This window comes from Podarcis bocagei (genome assembly GCF_964188305.1).
Source record: "Podarcis bocagei genome assembly, chromosome: 4".
Classification (NCBI taxonomy): domain Eukaryota; kingdom Metazoa; phylum Chordata; class Lepidosauria; order Squamata; family Lacertidae; genus Podarcis; species Podarcis bocagei.
This window is the reverse complement of record NC_138128.1, coordinates 92,030,436-92,050,909: the sequence shown is the minus strand read 5'-3', so window position 1 is coordinate 92,050,909 and position 20,474 is coordinate 92,030,436. Positions and strand designations below refer to the sequence as shown.

Sequence of the window (20,474 nt, the reverse complement as noted above, 5' to 3'; positions counted from 1 at the left end):
ACCCTTCTACTCCAGAGTTTTTTCACCATTAAAAATTGAAAATAATTAGATGAAGCTAGCCGAATCAGAAACTGGCATGAAGGTTTTCCATCACTAAGCCCTGCCCGCTATTTTTAAGAAGCAATAAACTGGACTGAATCTGCAAACAGAAAATGTTTGAGGGCAAAGGAGCCCCTAAGAGCCTCTTCGACTAGCTATGCTAGGGTGGCTGGTGCTACAATTGCATTTTGTAACTCCAAAAAAATCACCATAAATTGGGTCTAGAAAAACCTGCAGGAAGATAATGTGCGGAACCGTGGAATGCAATGGGCTGGCAAGCAAGTTGTCTGGCTACTTGGTAAAAAGCAGTGGACAAAAGATTAAAATTCCAGGGGGAAGAACTAGCTTGGAAGCAACCACAGTCACATAGCTTTTAAAGTAGAGCATTACAGAGCCTCCAAGTGTCCCTATTTTCCAGGGACATTCCTGGATTTACAGAAGCCATCCCTGCTTCTGATTTGATCCCGGAATGTCCTGCTTTTCCTTAGGACATCCCTTGTTTTCATCGGAGAAATGTTGGAGGGTATGGAGTTACGCAACTCCAAGCCGAGGAGATAAGCGACTATACCACCTTTAGAAGACATCTGAAGGCAGCCCTGTCTGGGGAAGTTTTTTTAATGTTTAATGTTTTGCTTTTATATATGTTGGAAGCTGCCCAGAGTGGCTGGGGCAACCCAAGTCAGATGGGCAGGGTATAAACGATGAAAGTATTATCAATTATAAAGTTGTTGTCATCGCTGTTACTGAATAAAGGTAAAGGGACCCCTGACCATTAAGTCCAGTCATGGCCGACTCTGGGGTTGTGGCGCTTATCTCACTTTACTGGCCGAGGGAGCTGGCGTACAGCTTCCGGGTCATGTGGCCAGCATGACTAAGCCGCTTCTGGTGAACCAGAGCAGCGCACGGAAATGCCGTTTACCTTCCCACCAGAGCGGTACCTATTTATCTACTTGCACTTGATGTGCTTTTGAAGTGCTAGGTTGGCAGGAGCAGGGGCTGAGCAACGGGAGCTCACCCCGTCACAGGGATTCAAACCGCCAACCTTCTGATCGGCAAGTCCTAGGCTCTGTGGTTTAACCCATAGTGCCACCCGCACCCCCTGTTACTGAATAGGACCTCCCTATTTTCATAGCAAAATGTTGGAGGGTTTACAGATGAAACTACCTTTGAGTTGTACATGGAGGGCAGATTCTAAGCACTAGAGGAAGAGAAACTCTCCAATTTAATGTTAAACAAGAAGACTGTTACCCTGTACTAATTTTTCCCAACCTGAACTCCTCCATATGTTATGCCATTATAAACCTAGACACAGCCCTAAATTTCACAAGGAAGGTAAAGAGCAATACTCTTCTGCTTGTTAACAATCACTGGAAGTGAGCACAGAAATTGGCTGGAGCACAGGGAAGCATTTTGTTGGTTTAACAACCAGAGTCTATCGTTGGGGAGGGAAGCAAGCAGCCATACACGTATACTCACTTGAGCGTCTGGGCTTTAAAGTCAAACTTCGCTCTGGCAGCTCTCATCTAAGGGTTAAAAACAACACATTTAAAGCAATTGCCAACTCCTCGGGACAGGGCCTTAAATAGTATGGAAATCCCAGCCACAGAGATGCTAAGGTCAGGTGTGGGATGGGGGCAAAAATACTATGAAGGGTTCATTCGGATGTTTTGCTATCTTAAATGACTGGGGAGTCCTGATCGGATGTTAAGGGTCTAGCTGGGGAGGGGGAAATCCCAATCTCTCAATAGCCAGTGGCAAAATCTCAGTTTCTACTCTAAATGAAAAGCAAAAGGTGTGAATAATGGGAGGGGGCTTACTTTTCAGCTTTTCTGCAAAACCAGTCTGACTGGAGACCATGCACAAAAATGAACATCGGTACCATGGGCAATAAGTCTCAGAAAAACCATTTCCAGCCAGTTTCGGAAGGAAACATAAAGCAGATTTTGCCTAGGCTGGTGATAAGGGTTTGATAAAACAGTCTGTGATCCACTCTGCATAGCAGAACATTGCATCTGAAAAAAACATGGCTCCAGGGACCCACAGAATTTAGAGTGACACCCCCTTCTGATATGTGTATCAGCAAGCTTGGCGGAGCTAGATGACAAGGAGTCCCTCTTGACACGGCACTCTGGATATTTACCAAGGAAGCATCTCCTGGCAGCTACCTGTTCACCTGTATTGCGCTCATGAATTGTCAGTTTGATTGGCAGGAAAGAGACAAAAGGGAGAAGCCAATGGAGAAAAAACTGAGGTTTTAATTGAAATAACTTCTATAGTTCTGAGGGAACAATATATATAACAGTAAAGGTAAAGGACCCCTGGATGGTTAAGTCCAGTCAAAGGGGATTATGAGGTTGGGGCGCTCATCTCGCTTTCAGGCCGAGGGAACCGGCGTTTGTCCAGAGACAGCTTTCCGGGCCATGTGGCCAGCATGACTAAGCTGCTTCTGGCGCAACGGGACACCGTGACAGAGCGCACGGAAACACCGTTTACCTTTCTGCCGCAGTGGTACCTATTTATCTACTTAAACTGGCATGCTTTTGAACTGCTAGGTTACCAGAAGCTGGGACCGAGCAACTGCCGACTTTCCGATCAGCAAGCCCAAGAGGCTCAGTGGTTTAGACCACAGTGCCCCCGCGTCCCTATAATAATATATAATATTTTAATCCAGAGAAGAGAGGAGGGGTGTTGGCAATTTTAAACTGCCCATGGGCTGCATACACACATTCCTCCAAATTTATACCAGCACTTATCCCAATTCTAAATCAAAGTGTAAGATGTGCGTAGTAGGACAACGTTTCAGGGTTCTTTTACCGGCTAATTGAAACATTTCAGAACTGCTTTTTAACACTCCTTGTGAAATTCTGCTAGCAATAAATACTACACAGTTGGCATCTTAAGCAAAGGCAATGCTTTTTGTCTTGAAAGATCACTATTTTTAATTTTTTTTTAAAAAAAGCCAATTCCCAGCATTTGTCACATATAAGCTAAGAGGTAAATGACCACGGAATGCAATACAACATTGCTCTGGCGGAAAGGCTACATGCAGGTTGTGTAGCTCCTGTCAAATATGACTCCTTGAAAAAACCATTTCCCCCTTTTGTCTCTTTTTACTGTTTGGAAATGAAATGTGCCGAGATATTCTGGGGTTGTCGTTTTTTTTGTTTTCCTGACCGGAAGAATATTAACGAAAGGAGAGGAGAGAAAGAACATCGCCATCTAGTGTTTAATCCACTACAAGACAATCACATGGTCAGAATCAACAAGACAATGGAAGTTCTAAGCATAAGGCAGAGACAAGGAGAGAATGTAGCAAATTACGTGATGCAAAAGATGAAGCAAATGCCCTCTGATTTTTGCCATAAAACTAACGAATATTTCAAAGGCATGCATCACAAGTTGTGCACTAGCAATCCTCAGCAGGCATGCTTTTTTAACACGTACATACAGCTTTCGGTACAGAGCTATTAATTCGTTTTAACAAAGTCGAAAAAAAAGCAGTTTCTAAGTCAAGCGCGGATGGGGAAAATAAAAAGTAACACACTTCTTGGATAGCTAATGTTGGCCTAAAAGCACAACGCTATGAGAGGCAAATATGAATCGGGTCAAGCAGCAGACTGAGGCAACCACAACAGACCTCTGACCCAGATCTCCTTTTTGCGGTATCGTCTACAATTAGGAGGTCCCCAAACCGCTCATTAGTGATAAATTGATGGTGCGTAGGAATGACCCCTGTGTGCCTTCTAGCTGCAATGTCAGCCTCTTCTTGCTCACGTCTAAGCCGTCTCTGGTCCTCTAAAAGTTTCTGCCATGAAATTGCATAAAATGGGCAGTAAATCATCTAGTTTATGGCATTTCAAAACTGCCAGCAAATTATTATTATTGTTCGTTTGTTATTTTATTTTTTTAAAAAACACCTCTCTCCAATGCAGACTAACAAACATAACGGAAAGTCGTCCCCCAACCCCAACCCCAATAACAGTACATAATTAAATGCTGCACACTGGATATTATCCTAAGAACTCTGGTCTGGAGAGCAGGATCACAAGACAACTGAATCCTTGCGGCAATGGCCACAAGCTTAGAAAGGATGGAGAATTCATGGAGGATATACCATATTTTTTGCTCTATAAGACTAACTTTTTCCCTCCTAAAAAGTAAGGGGAAATGTGTGTGCGTCTTATGGAGCGAATGCACGCTGCACAACTATCCCAGAAGCCAGAACAGCAAGAGGGATTGCTGCTTTCACTGTGCAGCGATCCCTCTTGCTGTTCTGGCTTCTGAGATTCAGAATATTTTTTTTCTTGTTTTCCTCCTCCAAAAACCAGTCTTGTGGTCTGGTGCGTCTTACGGAGCGAAAAATATGGTAATTCCGTGATCACCAGGAATACCTTCCCTTCTGTTTTTGAGGCCGAGGCTAAGACACCCATTGATTATGCAGCCAAAATGGCGCCACCAATGAACAAGAGGGAAGTATCGACAGATCTGGGGGAGCCTCGAGGTTTTGCAAAAAAAAAATAAATTAAAAATTAATTCACAATCCCCATCCACACAAACATATGAAAAGCCCAGTGAGGACTGAATGTGCTCAGTGGCCACAAACAGGTGACTGTTTGGGTTGGGTGGGTTGTTAGGAAGGAAGGGGAAACCAGGGTTGGGGGTGGGACAGAGCTGCTGGAACCGAGAATGTCAGCATTCCACACAGTAACAACCCGCACATAAATACTGTACTACGCCGTTTACCTTCCTGCCGCAGCGGTACCTATTTATCTACTTGCACTGGCGTGCTTTCGAACTGCTAGGTTGGCAGGAGCTGGGACAGAGCAACGGGAGCTCACTCCGTCGTGCAGATTCGAACCGCTGACCTTCTGATCGGCAAGCTCAAGAGGCTCAGTGATTTAGACCACAGCACCACCCACATTGCCTTTGACTGGACTTAACCATCCAGGGGTCCTTTAGCTTTATATTCAATAAGATTGCATGTTCTTCAGAAATGTACCGTACTTTTCGCTCTATAAGACGCACCAGACCATAAGACTCAACTAGTTTTTGGAGGAGGAAAACAAGAAAAAAAAATATTCTGAATCCCAGAAGCCAGAACAGCAAGAGGGATCGCTGCGCAGTGAAAGCAGCAAACCCTCTTGCTGTTCTGGCTTCTGGGATAGCTGCACAGCCTGCATTCGCTCCATAAGAAGCACACACATTTCCCCTTACTTTTTAGGAGGGGAAAAATGAGTCTTATAGAGCAAAAAATACGGTACTTTGCTTACAAATGCTATCCAGATTTTGTTTTAGGAAAGCGATCCCAAAATTTATGGGCCTTGAGGTGGATTGTGAGCCCATTGTGACTCCTTTAATTCCCTCTTTCTCCTTTTTGGATTTTCAAAGCACAGGGAATCCTCAGATTCGGGGAAGAAAAAGCATTTGAAGTAGCAGCAGCCGACGCCGCAAAAGCACGTGGACTCCATCGCTGCAGTTGCGTGGTAATCCCCACCGCCTCCAATGTAGCTTGGCTACAGAGGGCCAAACTGGCAAAACAAAAACCTCCGGTATGCCAAGATCCCTGGAAAAGGGCATGTCTAGTTGGCTGGAGCTCTACACAGGAGCACTTCACGCTGCAACTTTTTATTGCAGGGCTCCATTCATTTATTTAGAAAGCAATTCATCAAACGGTATTAGCAGAGATAGCTAAGTTAAATCTCAGTGTTCAGAGAGAATATATCTCTGCAGACCAGGTGCTGGGGACTGGTAAGAGAAGAACTGTTGCCTTCAAGCCTTGCTTCCCAGAGGCACCTGGCTGTCTGCTGTTAAAAACAGGTGGTTTGAGAAAACAGCCCAATCGACCTTTGGTCTGATCTTGCAAGGTAACTCTTACGTTCTTAGGCTGTTATCCAGCCACTCCCAAAAGCAACAGGTGTGCCCAGCGGATGAATAATGTGATTCAACTCTGGTTGAGCTTGGCAGAATGACCAAGTCAGTGCTTGAAAAACACATTGCGGGTCTAAATGCAATTGCATTTGCCAGCTTTTTAAATGCCACACCGTAAGAAAACCAAGACCAGCAAATCCAAGGTGAAATGCTGAAAAGTGCAAACAGAAATTGATTCACCTTTTCCTCTAAGTGTTCCAAAATGTGCAGCAAAAATTGAAGAGGCTTTTCACATTTGTTGTGTGTGCCCACTTTTGCAGAACCATTAAAGTGAGGCATGTAATGGCAAAACTATCTGTTTGTCGTCTTTTTAACAAGCCTGCGAGGCAGAGTTAAAAGGAACTTCTGAAAGCTGGGTGGGTGGGGTAGGATACTGTTTTCACCTTGAGACAGCCCTTTCAAAACTGCATTCAAGAATGTATTATTTGGAGAAAATCATACTAAAACGCTGAAGAATTTTCATGATAATATTTTTTTCTCTTTTAATTGCAAATTGCTTCACAAATCTGGATGACTGAATATGAGTTTTGGGGGGGGGGAATGAGAAACTGGAGAGAACAGAAATTCGCAGATCCGTCCATCCCTACTCCTAAGCAGGTGCTTTTAACTGGAAACAAGTCCCATTGAACATAATGGAACTTACACCCAAGTAGACATGCACAGGGTTGCAGGGATGGGAAGGGGCAAAGCAAAATCTGTAGTGACCCCCCTTTTCTCCCGGTACTCTGTGCTTATACATTCCTGTCCACTATCACCAATGTTGTCATTTAACTTCAGATTGATAGTCTCCGCTCTAATTTATTTTATTCTTTAGATATTTATAACCCTGCAACCATCAAAAATAAAATTCCAGGGCAGCGAGTAACAATTCTACCCAGAAGACCCCTCTTAAGAGCATCTTGCTTAAGGTCTACTCGTTTTGTTGGGGGGGGAGGGGAAGAGAAGTATTACTAGATCTTACAGGAAAAATTACCTCTTTATCACTGTGGCGCCTGCGGGAAAATTCTTCAGGACTCTCCATGTAATCAAGTGGTGCAAAATGCCTTGGTGATTCTGAATCTACTTTAAGACAACAAAAGGCAATTAAAAAAACCAACTGATTCAAATCTAGAAAAAGGGGGAAGGAGACTAAAAATAAAGAAAGAAAAGGCTTCAAATCTGCTGATCAATTTGCAATCAAGTGCTGGTTAACATTTTGGATTATTTTTTTTCTCCTTTTGGTGCTCCAAAAGTTGGGAGTAAAATAATAACGCAGAAATAAGAAATGACAGAATCAAACCCAGGCCCACAAGAGGGCTTAAACAACATATTTGCTGTTCACAAAATATGATTGAATGTAGTTCCGTTGAGGAAAGTTGCATCACAGCATGCAAAGATACAGATGCACGCACACACACCTCGCACACGCAAAGACACACACACACACACACACACCACACCAAGAACCTGAAAAACTGCCCCTAAAAATAAATTAGGTTTTGTTATTTAATTCTCCGAGGATGCAAATTATGTGGGATTTAAGCTGTCTCCCCTAAATAATTCACATCCTAAATTTTGACTTTTGAGACAACCTGCTCTGATTGGTGATTAGAAAGGCAGTAGGAATTAATTTCTCAGTTCAGTCAAGTCCTGAAATGCAAGGAGGACGGCACAAGGGACGCACAGGAAAAGATGAAATGCAGGGGAAGGGTGTTTTTTTTTTAAAAAACAAACAAACAGAGAGAGAGAAGCAAAGTGGGGTACAGATGAAGTAACACCAGTAAAATACTCAAAAATGCCACCTCCAAAGTACGTCCTGTGAGGGTTGTTGTTTGTGTCCAGGTTGTGGTATAATGCATATGGAACATTCCCATTATTAAAGGCACCTGGGATGTCCATTAGGGAGCTATTTTGGCATGTTTCCATATCCAGGAAGTGGCTAAACCTTTTGAGGACGTCATAGGAAGAGAGGCGTTTGGGGGCCGGAGGTTTCTGTCGGATATACAGCTCATGGAAGAGGGAGCTGTCCACCCTGTCCACCAGACTCCCCCTCGACCGAGCCAGATTATTCTGGATCTCACAACTGGATGCCAACAGGTCTCCCGGGATCTGCAGAGGCGGAGTCTTTCGGGAGCTGTGCTGCACGGGTTTTCTCAGTCTGAAGGGAAGAGGGCTCATGAGATAGACATTTCTGGGAAGCAGCTGATTATCTTCTTGGGGTTCCCCTCTGCTGGACTGTTGCTGTTCGTGCCTCCGAATGGTTGTAAACCTGGTGTAAGAAGCAGGGCAGGTTCCTTTGCACTGGTTAGCTTTGTATCTGGAGGGCCCACTGGTGATGCTGTCGCCGCCGCTGTCATTGGATACATTGGAGAACAGATCTATCTCGTCGGTGCAAGCCGAGAGCGTTTCCACAGGCGCCAGGTCACTGACTTCCGAGGTCACGTCCTCCGTATTGCTGCACGAATAGGAGGACGTATCGGCGAGGTTGGCAGGTCCCAGGTCTGGCTTGGCAAAATCCAACAGGTATTCGGCCGAACGAGCTGAAGCTAGGCAGCTGTTAGAGAGGCTCGGAGCGGGAGATTTGACCTGGAAGCTGGAGAAGTTGAGAGCAGGCATGGAGAGGGATCTCTGGATCAGCAACTCAAAGGCAGTGACGCGAGAGGAGACCGTGTGCTTGGGGATCTGCTCCAGATTCTCCCGACTGGGGTTGGGCTCCCTCTTGTCCTCCGGCTCCTTTTCAAACAGGGATGCAATTTCCTTCACGCTGCAGGACGAAATGCTACTCAGCTGTATCCCGGAGCGGTTGATATGGTGCATGTCTTTATACAACATGGTGAACTCCTTCTCGTTCTTCCGAGAGCCCTTCCTGGAGCTGGAAGAGCCATATTCTTGCAAGCTCTGTGTACTGATGGATTTGACAGCAAACTCTTGCTTGGACTTCATCAGCAAGTTCTCAAAATCCTTCCTGCTATCAAAGGAGGCAAAAGAGCCGCGGAGGTTTTCGCAGCTCTGCGTTTTCTCGTGAGGCAAGAGATCCTTTCTGTCCTGCCCAGAAATAGGTGGAGCAGCCAGCCTGGGTTTGAATTTGGACGGAAGAATTTCAGCAATGCAGACCTTTGCAGCAGATAAGGGTTTCTTATGTTTACATGGGCGACCTACTGGGCCAGCATTATTAGAGTTAAGGGTTCGGCTATTAACTGAAGAGGGTGCAATCGTATGAACATTCCCACCTTTACGATCCACTGGAAAGCATGCAGAATAAAATAAATACAACCTGTTAGCTTAAGTGTGGCAAAGCTGTGGAGAAAGAGGGGAGGGGAAGGGAGGGAAATGACATGCTTTTTGTGGCTTCACTCAATGCAATCTTGAGACAGGCAATGTTAAAAAGGAATGCAGGAGAGCGATGGAAGAGCCAAGCTGTGCTGCCGAGCTAACACAGGACTGTTTGTGTTCAGGGAGGTAAATCCTGCGATGTCAGAGGAGCTTCTAAACTAGGGACAGCAGAGATCAAACAAGTTCTCTACAAGTCAGTGCCGCTGCTTTAGGAATCTGGAGCAACAGGGTATATTACAGTATTTTCCGCTCTATAGGATGCACTTCCCCCCTCCAAAAATGAAGGGGAAATGTGTGTGCGTCCTATGGAGTGAATGCAGGCTCCTGTGAAGGAGAGGCGCTGCGCAGAGAGAGAGAAGGCGCAGCGCCCCTTGAGCGACGCGCCTGTCATGCGAAGCCGGAGGAGGAACAGAAGGGACTCCTCTTGTTCCTTCTCCAGCTTCGCTGAAGGGCGCTGCGCCTTCTCCCTCTCTGCGTAGCGTCTCTCCTGTGAAGGAGAGGCGCTGCGCAGAGAGGGAGAACTGCGCAGCGCCCCTTCAGCGACGCGCCTCTCCTGGCTTCTGCCTTAGCTGTGCGCAGCCTCTTCAAGCCGGGGGAGCCTTCATCCCGCTGCCCTGAAGAGGCTTGGCGTGGTTATCCCAGAAGCCAGAACAGCCACATGGTATCCCAGAAGTCAGATCCCTCTTGCTGTTCTCGCTTCTGGGATTCAGAATATTTTTTTCTTGTTTTCCTCCTCCCAAAACTAGGTGCGCCCTATGATCCGGTGCGCCCTATGGAGCGAAAAATACGGTAAGTGCTCATATGAAAATCAGCAAAAGCTTGCAATCTAACTGGCTGTGCCTGGCATGCAAAACGACTGTGCATAAATAAAGTTGTTGGTTTAAACTGCTGTTAGATGAAACAGCACGCAAGCTTTCTGCTTAAGAGCAAAATCTTCTTTGAAGGAAAAATAAAATAAATACTCAGCACCCGCAGGCAGCAACACTGCTAATAATTTCAGTCAATACAATATGACGCTATTTAACACCCCTGTAAATCTACGGAGACACAAGGTAGATCCTTTTGACATTTTAAAGGGTAAAAATTAACAGCTCTGAACATCCCACGCATCACACTTGGAAGTGACAATGGAAAAGAACAGATTGTCATTTGTGGGCGAGCGCTTTGATGGCAAAAATGATATTTGAGAGTCTTCAAGAGAGTGCTGTACTGTTTTGTACTGTATTATATACAACTGGAAGATTGAATAGCCACAAGTTTGTCAAATATAAAAGGCTATATTTATTCAAAGATTTATATCCTGTGCTTCAAATGGTGTCTTTGCACATTATAAAAGCCAGGAACTCCTAGTAAAGACACTGTTATACGTTTACAGTTAAAAAGGCTTTGCTATTAGATGACTATCTGCAAGATGAAATTCCTAAAAGTGACTGCAATGTTGCCCTCTGAAGCTCTGAGAATTTGCCCCTTTTCTGCCTGAGGAAAATATAACTGAAAAGCTTCAGACTATTACAGTAAGAAAGGTTGGTTCCACAAAAGACATCTCATTAATTATTTTGTATTTCTTATAGATGTGGGGCCAATGTGAGCGTTCTCTGTACCTCTATAGGCAAAAGTCTGTGACTTCACTGAGTAACTTGTGAGTTCCTGGGAATTTCAGGGTCTTTTGTGTGTTTTTTACAACAAATGTGTGGCAAGGTTGCGGAGATAACGTTCGGAAAAGTAACAGCAAAAATGTAAAAGAAAAGAAACCCAGAAGCGAGCTGTCAACATAGAATTAATTGCTTTCAACACCAGTGATTCCTAAGTTTGCATTTCACAGATTGTCAAGGGACTTCTTTGAAATCAGCATGGCTTAATGCACAACTTTGACTTGCATTAATTCACCACAACTATTGCATTAGCCACAGTCTTTGCAGCTCATAATGCATTTTGCTCTTTTATTACGCTCTTTCGCAACTGCTAGTGTTGTTAGCTCTCTATGAAGTCAGGCATAGAAAAGCTACACAGGGCACCACAGTGGAAGAATATGTAAGGTCGACAGGCAAGGCAATCCCAGATAAATGTCCAGTTTAGGAAGCTAAACTGGCAAGAGGATGGGCGGAAGAGAAAGCTCTACCACGGGTGGGGGAAACTGGTTTGAGTGATGAGGGTCCGTGAGGATGCTCTGAAGACAAAAGGGAGGGAGGGGAAGAGAATACCGTGGCCAGGGAAGGTCAAACCATAAGCAAGATTCAGAGGGAGCGTAACTGGACTGTGCTTGGAAGTGAGCAGGGACAAACATGGCAACTTAAAAAGGATAGATGAGTGATAAGCAAACTCTTTGTAGAGATGAATCAGTAACCCACCTCCTTTAATCCTCCACCCAATTGGGTGTAGGAAAATTTGCTCCCATGAAACCTGGGGTCAAAATATGGTTCTAAACCCCAGAAAGAAGAGCGGATACCAGCAGATTAACAAATCTTTTCTTGGGTACTTGGGTTTATAAAACTCCCGGATCTGAAGCCAATCTGATCCCAATGTAGGTTGACTGTGGCCTGGTCTACATGTGCGGCAGAGTAAGAGAATTGTGTGATGGCAAAATGGGTTTTACCAACCTAGATGGCATGTGGCTGATTTGCATGCTCCTTTTTATAAAACTCCCTGCAAGTAGAAATCTAACATGCAGGGAACAGGCTAAAATTTTAAAGGGTTTTTTTTTTTAAGTGGGGAAGCATTGAAAATGACACACACACCCCGACTGAAGTATGAAATTGTGCAGTCAGATATTACCACCCCAGAAACTATTCCTCACATCTCAAACCCTGACACAAGCACACCATTTCCTGGCACAGATATATTGACACAACCTGTTTTAAAGTTCTACCGACAACAGCCAGTCCATGAAGATGCATGGAAATTGTTGCTCTAGCGACATACCTTTAGTGGAAGCCGAGCTGGAGGGACGTTTGAGACCGCTTAGCCCTTGCAGCGGGATATCGCCACCTTCTAAAACACTTTTGTATATTTGCCTTTCGTTTTCCGGCCCGGTGGCGTCTCCCAGAGCTGTTTCAAACTCTCTCTTTGCAGAATGGTAGCTGGGGGAATACGGCGAGCTAAAAGTATGCAGGAGAGGGAGACTTAATTTCCTTAGCAATTAAAAAAAAAAAAAGTTGCAAAATTGTAGACGGGCCATGCTGGCAGCTCAACACACCGCTGCGAAATTGCTAAGAGCGAAAACACCTTGCATTTCTGGATCACATGCCTTTCCAGGGGTTGCAGAGATTTTTGTATGCAAAACACACATCGGCTCCCTGTACTTTACGTGACGGGAATGTAAGCATCAAAAGGAAGGTAAGATGCAGGACCATCTTAAGCATATCTGACCTTGCCACTGTGATCCACGTGACGGTCACCTCCAGACTGGATTATTGTAACTCGCTCTACGTGGGGCTGCCCTTGAGACTGACCCAGAAACTCCAGCAGGTGCAGAATGCCGCAGTGAGACTCCTTACGAGGTCTTCGCTGCGAGATCACATTCATCCGGTGCTATACCAGCTGCACAGGCTCCCGGTGGAGTACAGGATCAGGTTTAAGGTGCTGGTTTTAACCTTTAAAGCCCTATACGACCTAGGACCCTCGTACCTACAGGACCGCCTCTCCTGGTATATCCCACGGAGGACCTTAAGGTCTTCAAATAAAAACATCTTGGAGATCCCGGGCCACAGGGAGGTTAGGCTGGCCTCAACTAGAGCCAGGGCTTTTTCGGCTGTGGCTCCAATCTGGTGGAACGCTCTGTCACAAGAGACCAGGGCCCTGTGGGACTTGACATCTTTCCGCAGGGCCTGCAAGACAGAGCTGTTCCACGAGGCCTTTGGTCAGGGCACAGCCTGACTCCCTCCTTTGGCAATCTTCACAGAACTTTAGCCTAATGGTTGCCATCAATTTGAGTTGAATTAATTTTAATGAAATGATTTTAGAATGTTGTATTATTTTATTGTTGTTAGCCGCCCTGAGCCCGGCTTCGGCTGGGGAGGGGGGGATAAAAATAAAATTTATTATTATTATTATTATCTGGCTCCGTGTTGCAAAGATCCCCCCGCCCCCCCCATTTCCCAGAGTTGTTGACCTTTTCCCAATCCTCTGCAGGGATCGTTCTCCTCCCGCGGAGTATTGGGAGGCAAGCTCCACACCCGCCTGCCGTATGGTTGATGGGGCGCAGCTGGCAGGCATGCAGGGAAAGGGGAGGCCGCTGGCAAAGCCTCTCAGCTCCCCCACTTGCTGGGGCACCCCTGAGAGGCTGGCGCCCTGGCGCGACGCACCACTAAGCCCTATGGGAAAGACGGCTCTGGTAGGATGGGAAGAGAAAGGCAGAGCAGCTGTTCCTTCTCTATGTGGTGCTGAAATGCATAGCCAGGAGTAATTCTCTAGCGTCCATCAAAGAAACAACCCGAGCTTATCATGAAGAAAACCAACGGCACCCTCTGGCTGGAAAGCCACCAAGGCCCAGGGCATTTCAGTCCAACAGGGGTGGGGAAGACTGCCAGCGGTGCAAACTGGCCTATGAGGTCATTCTGGTTATCTCCCGTTTGGACTACTGCAAAGCGCTCTACGTGGGGCTACCTTTGAAGGTGACCCGGAAACTACAACTAATCCAGAATGCGGCAGCTAGACTGGTGACTGGGGGCGGCCGCTGAGACCATATAACACCGGTCTTGAAAGACCTACATTGGCTCCCAGTACGTTTCCGAGCACAATTTAAAGTGTTGGTGCTGACCTTGAAAGCCCTAAATGGCCTCGGTCCTGTATACCTGAAGGAGCGTCTTCACGCCCATCGTTCAGCCCGGACACTGAGGTCCAGTGCTGAGGGCCTTCTGGCGGTTCCCTCACTGCCAAGTTACAGGGTACCAGGCAGAGGGCCTTCTCGGTAGTGGCGCCCACCCTGTGGAACGCCCTCCCATCAGATGTCAAAGAGATAAACAACTACCTGATATTCAGAAGACATCTTAAGGCAGCCCTGTTCAGGGAAGTTTTTAATGTGTGACATCTTAGTGTATTTTTGGTCTTTGTGGAAGCTGCCCAGAGTGGCTGGGGAAACCCAGCCAGATGGGCCGGGTACAAATAATAAATTATTATTATTATTATTATTATTATTCTACCCCCCCAACCACACCCAGCTGTCCATCAAGTGAGGTCAGCTGGAGGGCAGGGCTTCATCCTGCTAGGTACATCTCACCAGAACCTTCCCTGTGCGCAATGAGCTGGTCAAAGCAGATTCCTGCAAAGAGGGCACAATCCTCTGCTCATCAGCTAGGGAGCAAACAGTTCAACGCGGCTCAGTTGGTTAGAGTGTGGTGTTGCAGGTTCGATTCCCATACAGGATAGCTGCCGGACTAGACGTTTTGTTTCCCACCCCCTCCATTTTTTATGCTTTATTGAGATTAAAATGAAATAACCAACAAAGAGGTTAACCAGAAGAAAGAAAAGTAAATGATAATATTTGTTACATCACATCACATTGCGTTCTTCTTGGATTTCTAAAGACTTCCCACCACCCCATCGTGCATCTACCACTTAGACTATCTAGCACAATATTTATCATTTTCTTTTGTTAATTTCCATCAGTATTATATTCCCTTATAGTTATCTATCATACCACAGGCGTCATTCCACTCCTGCCACTGATGTCATGCTATTACAATAATCCTTTAGATATTTTTTGTACATGTCCCATTTCCTAATAAATGTTTCATCAGTATGACCTCTCAGTTTTTCTGTCATTTTTGCCAACTTGGCCTATTCCAGCAGTTTACTTTGCCACTCCAGCTTTGCTGGGGTTTCCTCTACTATCCAATTCATAGCGATCAATATTCTTGTGGCTACTGTGGCATACAATAATATTTCTCTCGCTATTTAAGGTATGCCTGGGTCTGGTATCCCCAGGAGGAAAGCCTTTGGGTATATACCGTATTTTTTGCTCCATAAGGCGCACCTGACTATAAGATGCACCTAGTTTTTGGAGGAGGATTTGATGGTGAATTTGGGGTGACCCAATGCAAAAATCCTGAGGAACCATGTGGATCTGTGCTTTGTAACCACATTTTTGCACCATTGCAGCCCCAGGAAACAGTGGATGCGTGATTCTTTTGGTGCAGGCTGTAGCCATGGACATGCTATGTGATCTGATGGTGAATTTGGGGTGACCCAATGTAAAAATCCAGAGGATCCATGGGCTTTTACCTCCCCCCTCCCAGGCAGCCTCGGCTGGCATCCCTTATCTCTCTTCCGATCCCACCGACCTTTCCTTTCAACACTCCCTTCCCTCTTGTTTGCCTTAGTGTAGTGTCTTTTCCTTAGCTGGAGCAGTTTTTTCTCCTCTTTTTCTCCTAATTTCTCTCTTTTGCTTTAGTCTTCCTGTTTCGCCCCTTTGCTGTCTTTGCCTCCCCCCTCCCAGCCAGCCTCCTTTATCTCTAGCGTCCCTTATCTCCTTCCCCGATCGCTTGCCCATTAGCGGCTTTGTTTCAACACCCACTTCTCTCTTTCAAAAAAGAAAAAAGAAAAAGCACAATCTGCTTTTCGCCCCTGGGCAATTCGGCTCCAGGGACCACGCATTCGCTCCATAAGACGCATAGACATTTCCCCTTACTTTTTAGGAAGAAAAATGTGCGTCTTATGGAGCGAAAAATACGGTATATATGAAATGATTAAGGTATCTCATATATATTATATATATATATGAGATACCTTAATCATTCTTTTGAACTCATTATAAATTACATCCCAAAATTCCTTAATTTTCTTACAGGTCCACCACATATGTAACATTGAGCCTTCCCCCTCTCCACATCTCCAACATTTACTTCATGTGTTCTTATACATTTTATATAGTTTTAGTGGTGTCAAGTACAGTGGTGCCCCGCAAGACGAAATTAATTCGTTCCGCAATTTTTGTCGTCTAGCGAATTTTTCGTCTTGCGAAGCACGAAATCCCATAGGAATGCATTGAAAATCAATTAATGCGTTCCTATGGTCAAAAAAAGTCGAAACAAAGCCAAATTTGGTACAACAACAGTTTATTAACTGCTCTTTAAAGTCACACATACTGTAAAGAGCAGTTCAAAAATTGAAGGGAAAATAAATTAACTTTATAAACAAAACATGTCTTTGTTTTTAGACAAAGGAAACAAAGCCGCGAGACGTTTTCGTCTTGCGAAGCAAGCCCATAGGGAAATTTCGTCTTGCGAGGCAAATCGAAAATGGAAAAACCTTTCGTCTAGCGAGTTTTTTGTCTTGCGAGGCATTCGTCTTGCGAGGTACCACTGTACCTGCATCTTCATAAAAAATTATTTCAAGGTGCAACATGCGGTGAATTTCACCACTGCTGGACTAGATGATCCTGAGGGTTCTATGATTCTACAAGTACCGTTTTGCCACTGTATTCCTAGAGAGGTACATGCTGGCAAAGCACGCTCCTCACACACCCTGTGAGCCATCTTTGACAGGTGGGCGGGGCTATGCACCCGTCCGTCACCTGATGTCTTCCGATGACTGACGGGTGGGTTGCCCCGCCCACCTGCTCAAGTTTGTGCACAGGGTGAGGAAATAGAAAAGATCGGTCGCACTAGGTCAAAAATATTACCAACCCTTGCGCTACGTTACCTGTGACAGCACCGCATACGGCGTATTCATTTCAACTCCGATTGGTTTGATTCAGAATGGCAGAAAGAAAGCCTGAAGAAGCTAGGCACATTCTGACTTGAATCTCTCCAGAGGAAGATTTTAAGAGAGAACCTTCTTAGGTCCCTCCAATAACCTTTTGCCTGTGCTAATTTCAGGGCACACTTAGAACTAGAAATGTCACCCATATACCCTTTGAATCCAGCTTAAAGGTAAAGGTAAAGGTAAAGGGACCCCTGACCATTAGGTCCAGTCATGACCGACTCTGGGGTTGTGGCGCTCATCTCGCTTTATTGGCCAAGGGAGCCGGCGTACAGCTTCCAGGTCATGTGGACAGCATGACTAAGCCGCTTCTGGCGAACCAGAGCAGTGAATGGAAAATCCGTTTACCTTCCCACCGGAGTGGTACCTATTTATCTACTTGCACTCTGACATGCTTTCGAACTGCTAGGTTGGCAGGAGCAGGGACCGAGCAACTGGAGCTCACCCCATTGCGGGGATTCGAACCGCCGACCTTCTGATTGGCAAGTCCTAGGCTCTGTGGTTTATCCCACAGCCCCACCCGCGCTTAGACACACATAAAATGATTCCTGCAGTGTTGTACATGGGCACAGCTCTCAAAGGACCTGCAGCTACAGCTCCCAACGCGATCAATGCTTCAAAACATCAACATCAGAGTGCAGCATTCAAAACTTACTGAGGCAAATGATCCGAGGAAGTTTCTGGAGGAGAGGAGCCTGTCGTACTCTGCAAGAATCCAGACAAATAAGTCAGTGATATGCACAAGCTTTCGTGCAAAGCAAAAGGAGAGACAGAGAGAGGGGGAGGGACTCCAGAGAGCAATTTTCCACTCTAAATTCAAATCCTGGACTTTATACACTGATTCCGATTGGCGTGCATTTGATTGGAGGTTCCTTCATGGAAGTAAAAGATTTTAACCCAGGCCACGCCTTTGCACCGTGATTATTTGTCTGTCAATGCCTTATTTTAAAGAAAGCCTTAAGCAAATTAAGGGAAATAAACTGCTCAGTGGGAGGCCCTTTTTATAATTACAGCCTACGCGACTTTCTTCTGCCCAAGCCAATCACTTTCCAAAGGAAGATTATATTTCTCTAGCGTAGAAGGTAAAATACATATGCACCAGATCATAAAAAGCTTCTTTATTTTTTGTTTGTTTGTTTGAAGAAACAGCTTGAAGCCGGTTTTCTTTTCAACAGAGCAAACAATAAAAAGGTTGGGAGTGGATAGTGGACATCGCAGTTTGCAACCGCTAAGTGCCAAACCAGACATGATGTTCAATGCTTTCTTCCCACTGCAACACTGGATGGGATTTTTCTCGGGATTATGGTGAGGGCAAGGGCCAATTTTCCCCTTCCTTGACCACCCTAGCCCTGATCCTGCTTGGGAAACACCCCCCCTGAAATTATTTGCTTTTCTTAGAAACAAAGCTATATATGTGCACTTTAAAAGCAAAGGCACATTTAGCCTCGTGTCTGGCTTGGCTCTTGCCAACAAAGGTCCGTATAGTTAAAGCGATGGTTTTCCCAGTAGTGATGTATAGAAGTGAGAGCTGGACCATAAAGAAGGCTGATCGCCAAAGAATTGATGCTTTTGAATTATGGTGTTGCAGGAGACTCTTGAGAGTCCCATGGACTGCAAGAAGATCAAACCGATCCATTCTGAAGGAAATCAGCCCTGAGTGCTCACTGGAAGGACAGATCCTGAAGCTGAGGCTCCAGTACTTTGGCCACCTCATGAGAAGAGAAGACTCCCTGGAAAAGACCCTGATGCTGGGAAAGATGGAGGGCACAAGGAGAAGGGGACGACAGAGGACGAGATGGTGGAATAGTGTTCTCGAAGCTACCAGCATGAATTTGACCAAACTGCGGGAGGCAGTGGAAGATAGGAGTGCCTGGTGTGCTCTGGTCCAGGGGGTCACGAAGAGTCGGACATGACTAAATGACCAAACAACAACAACAACAACTGGCTTGGCTCTAAGGCAGACAGGCTGTATTTAGAATTATTATCCCTCACTCCGACCCGTCTTGTACAAAAAGAGGTGGAAGCGTACACAAAGAAAATGGGCCACTGAAACTTCGGTTTCTGTACACTGCAATGAGATTGCTTCAGGGTGTTGTTTTAATTAAGGATAAGAAGGATAATCAAATGCATTTGAAAATTAAGTTACATGGGAGATAAAGCCATACCCTCCCATATTCCTCTGATGGAAATAAAGACGTACTATTCCATAATAATAATAATAATAATTGGTGGCTTCCAACAAAATATTAAAATACAGTAATGTATCAGACATTAAAAGCTTCTCTAAACAGGGCTGCCTGTTGTTGTTGTTGTTGTTGTCATCATTACCCCGCCCCAGACACTCTGTGTGGCTTCCAACAGATATAAAAACATAATAAAACATTAAGCCCCCCCCTTTTAAACCTTCCCTAGACAGGGCTGACTTCAGATGTCTTCTAAAGGTTGTATAGTTATTTATCTCCTTGGCTCAGGGGGTCACATAACTCCATACCCTCCCTAACATTTCTCCAATGAGAAACAGGGATGTTCTAAGGCAAAGCGGGACATTCCGGGATCAAATCAAAAACCAGACGGCTTAGGTAAATTCAGAAATGTCCCAGGAAAATAGGGTCTGTAAAGTGCTCTGACTGCTTTTGAGATACCTTTTCCCCCAACACAGTAAGCCCACAAAGCGTGTTCTCCCTCGTGGAGAGCATGTGTTGCGGTTGGGGCTGACGAGACACCTCACTGTTGCTAGGCAAATGGTTTGGCCATCCTTTAAGCAGGGGCGGGCTGTTACTGGGGTAATCTAGATATTGCCATTTGTTGATTGACAGCCCTATTTGTTAAATACAAAGCACGCAGCAACGAACTTCCTCTTTTCGCTGCTTACTTCGGATCACCCGCCCTCCCTTCCCTAATTTTAGGCTGTTTCCTTGACCTTGCTATGCCTGTCATGGGGTCGTCTGCTTTGGGGCAGGGGCCCGGTAGGAATTTTGTCCATTTGGCTGATTGGCTGGTGCCATTTGGTTTTTGCCTACTGCGTAGCAAATCGTCACAACTTGTAAGGTTTGCGGTTAGGCATTGGTCTTGGAATTGGTTAGTGGAGGGGTATGGATTTGGCTGTGCCTGCCCCTCCAAAATCCTGCTGCTGCTTCAAGGGTTTTCCGTTAAAGGAACCCAGGGGCTCCCCATGCTTTTGTCCGAAACCCCCTGGCAAGGGGCTAGGGCCACGCAAGCCCCTGGGAGAATTCTGGGGAGAGGTGAGGCATGGTTCCCAGTCCCGTCTCTCTCCCCAGGTGACTTACCCTTGCTGACTTCACGGGGTGTGTGAATGTCAGAGCTGTCCTCGTGCGGGGTCAGTTAGTGCTACCAATGCCTAAGCAACCACTCACATTGCTGTAATTTGAATAAAGTTGTGGCCAAAATTATGCCAAAAACCTTAAACAAAAATTGTCAATTGTGTTTTTCTTTGGGGACCTCTTGGGGACCTCGACACACAAAAATTACACACACAA

General features: G+C 45.5%; 1 protein-coding gene across 38 annotated transcripts in view; it reads right to left on the bottom strand.

Annotated features, from left to right (window-relative positions):
• The window catches only part of SORBS1 (sorbin and SH3 domain containing 1), a 212,920-nt gene that overhangs the window by 26,470 nt on the left and 165,976 nt on the right, over nt 1–20,474 (bottom strand). For 31 of the 38 annotated variants that reach the window (XM_081191485.1, XM_081191457.1, XM_081191484.1 and 28 more), the window contains 6 exons: nt 17,633–17,682; nt 12,199–12,374; nt 7,749–9,188; nt 6,941–7,026; nt 3,677–3,844; nt 1,516–1,562 (listed from right to left, as the gene is read on the bottom strand). In XM_081191485.1, coding sequence (XP_081047611.1) covers nt 1,516–1,562; nt 3,677–3,844; nt 6,941–7,026; nt 7,749–9,188; nt 12,199–12,374; nt 17,633–17,682 — 1,967 coding nt within the window. Of the gene's footprint in view, nt 1–1,515; nt 1,563–3,676; nt 3,845–6,940; nt 7,030–7,748; nt 9,189–12,198; nt 12,375–17,632; nt 17,683–20,474 lie in introns of all 38 variants that reach the window. The other 7 variants (XM_081191478.1, XM_081191475.1, XM_081191479.1 and 4 more) reach the window with 5 other exon arrangements.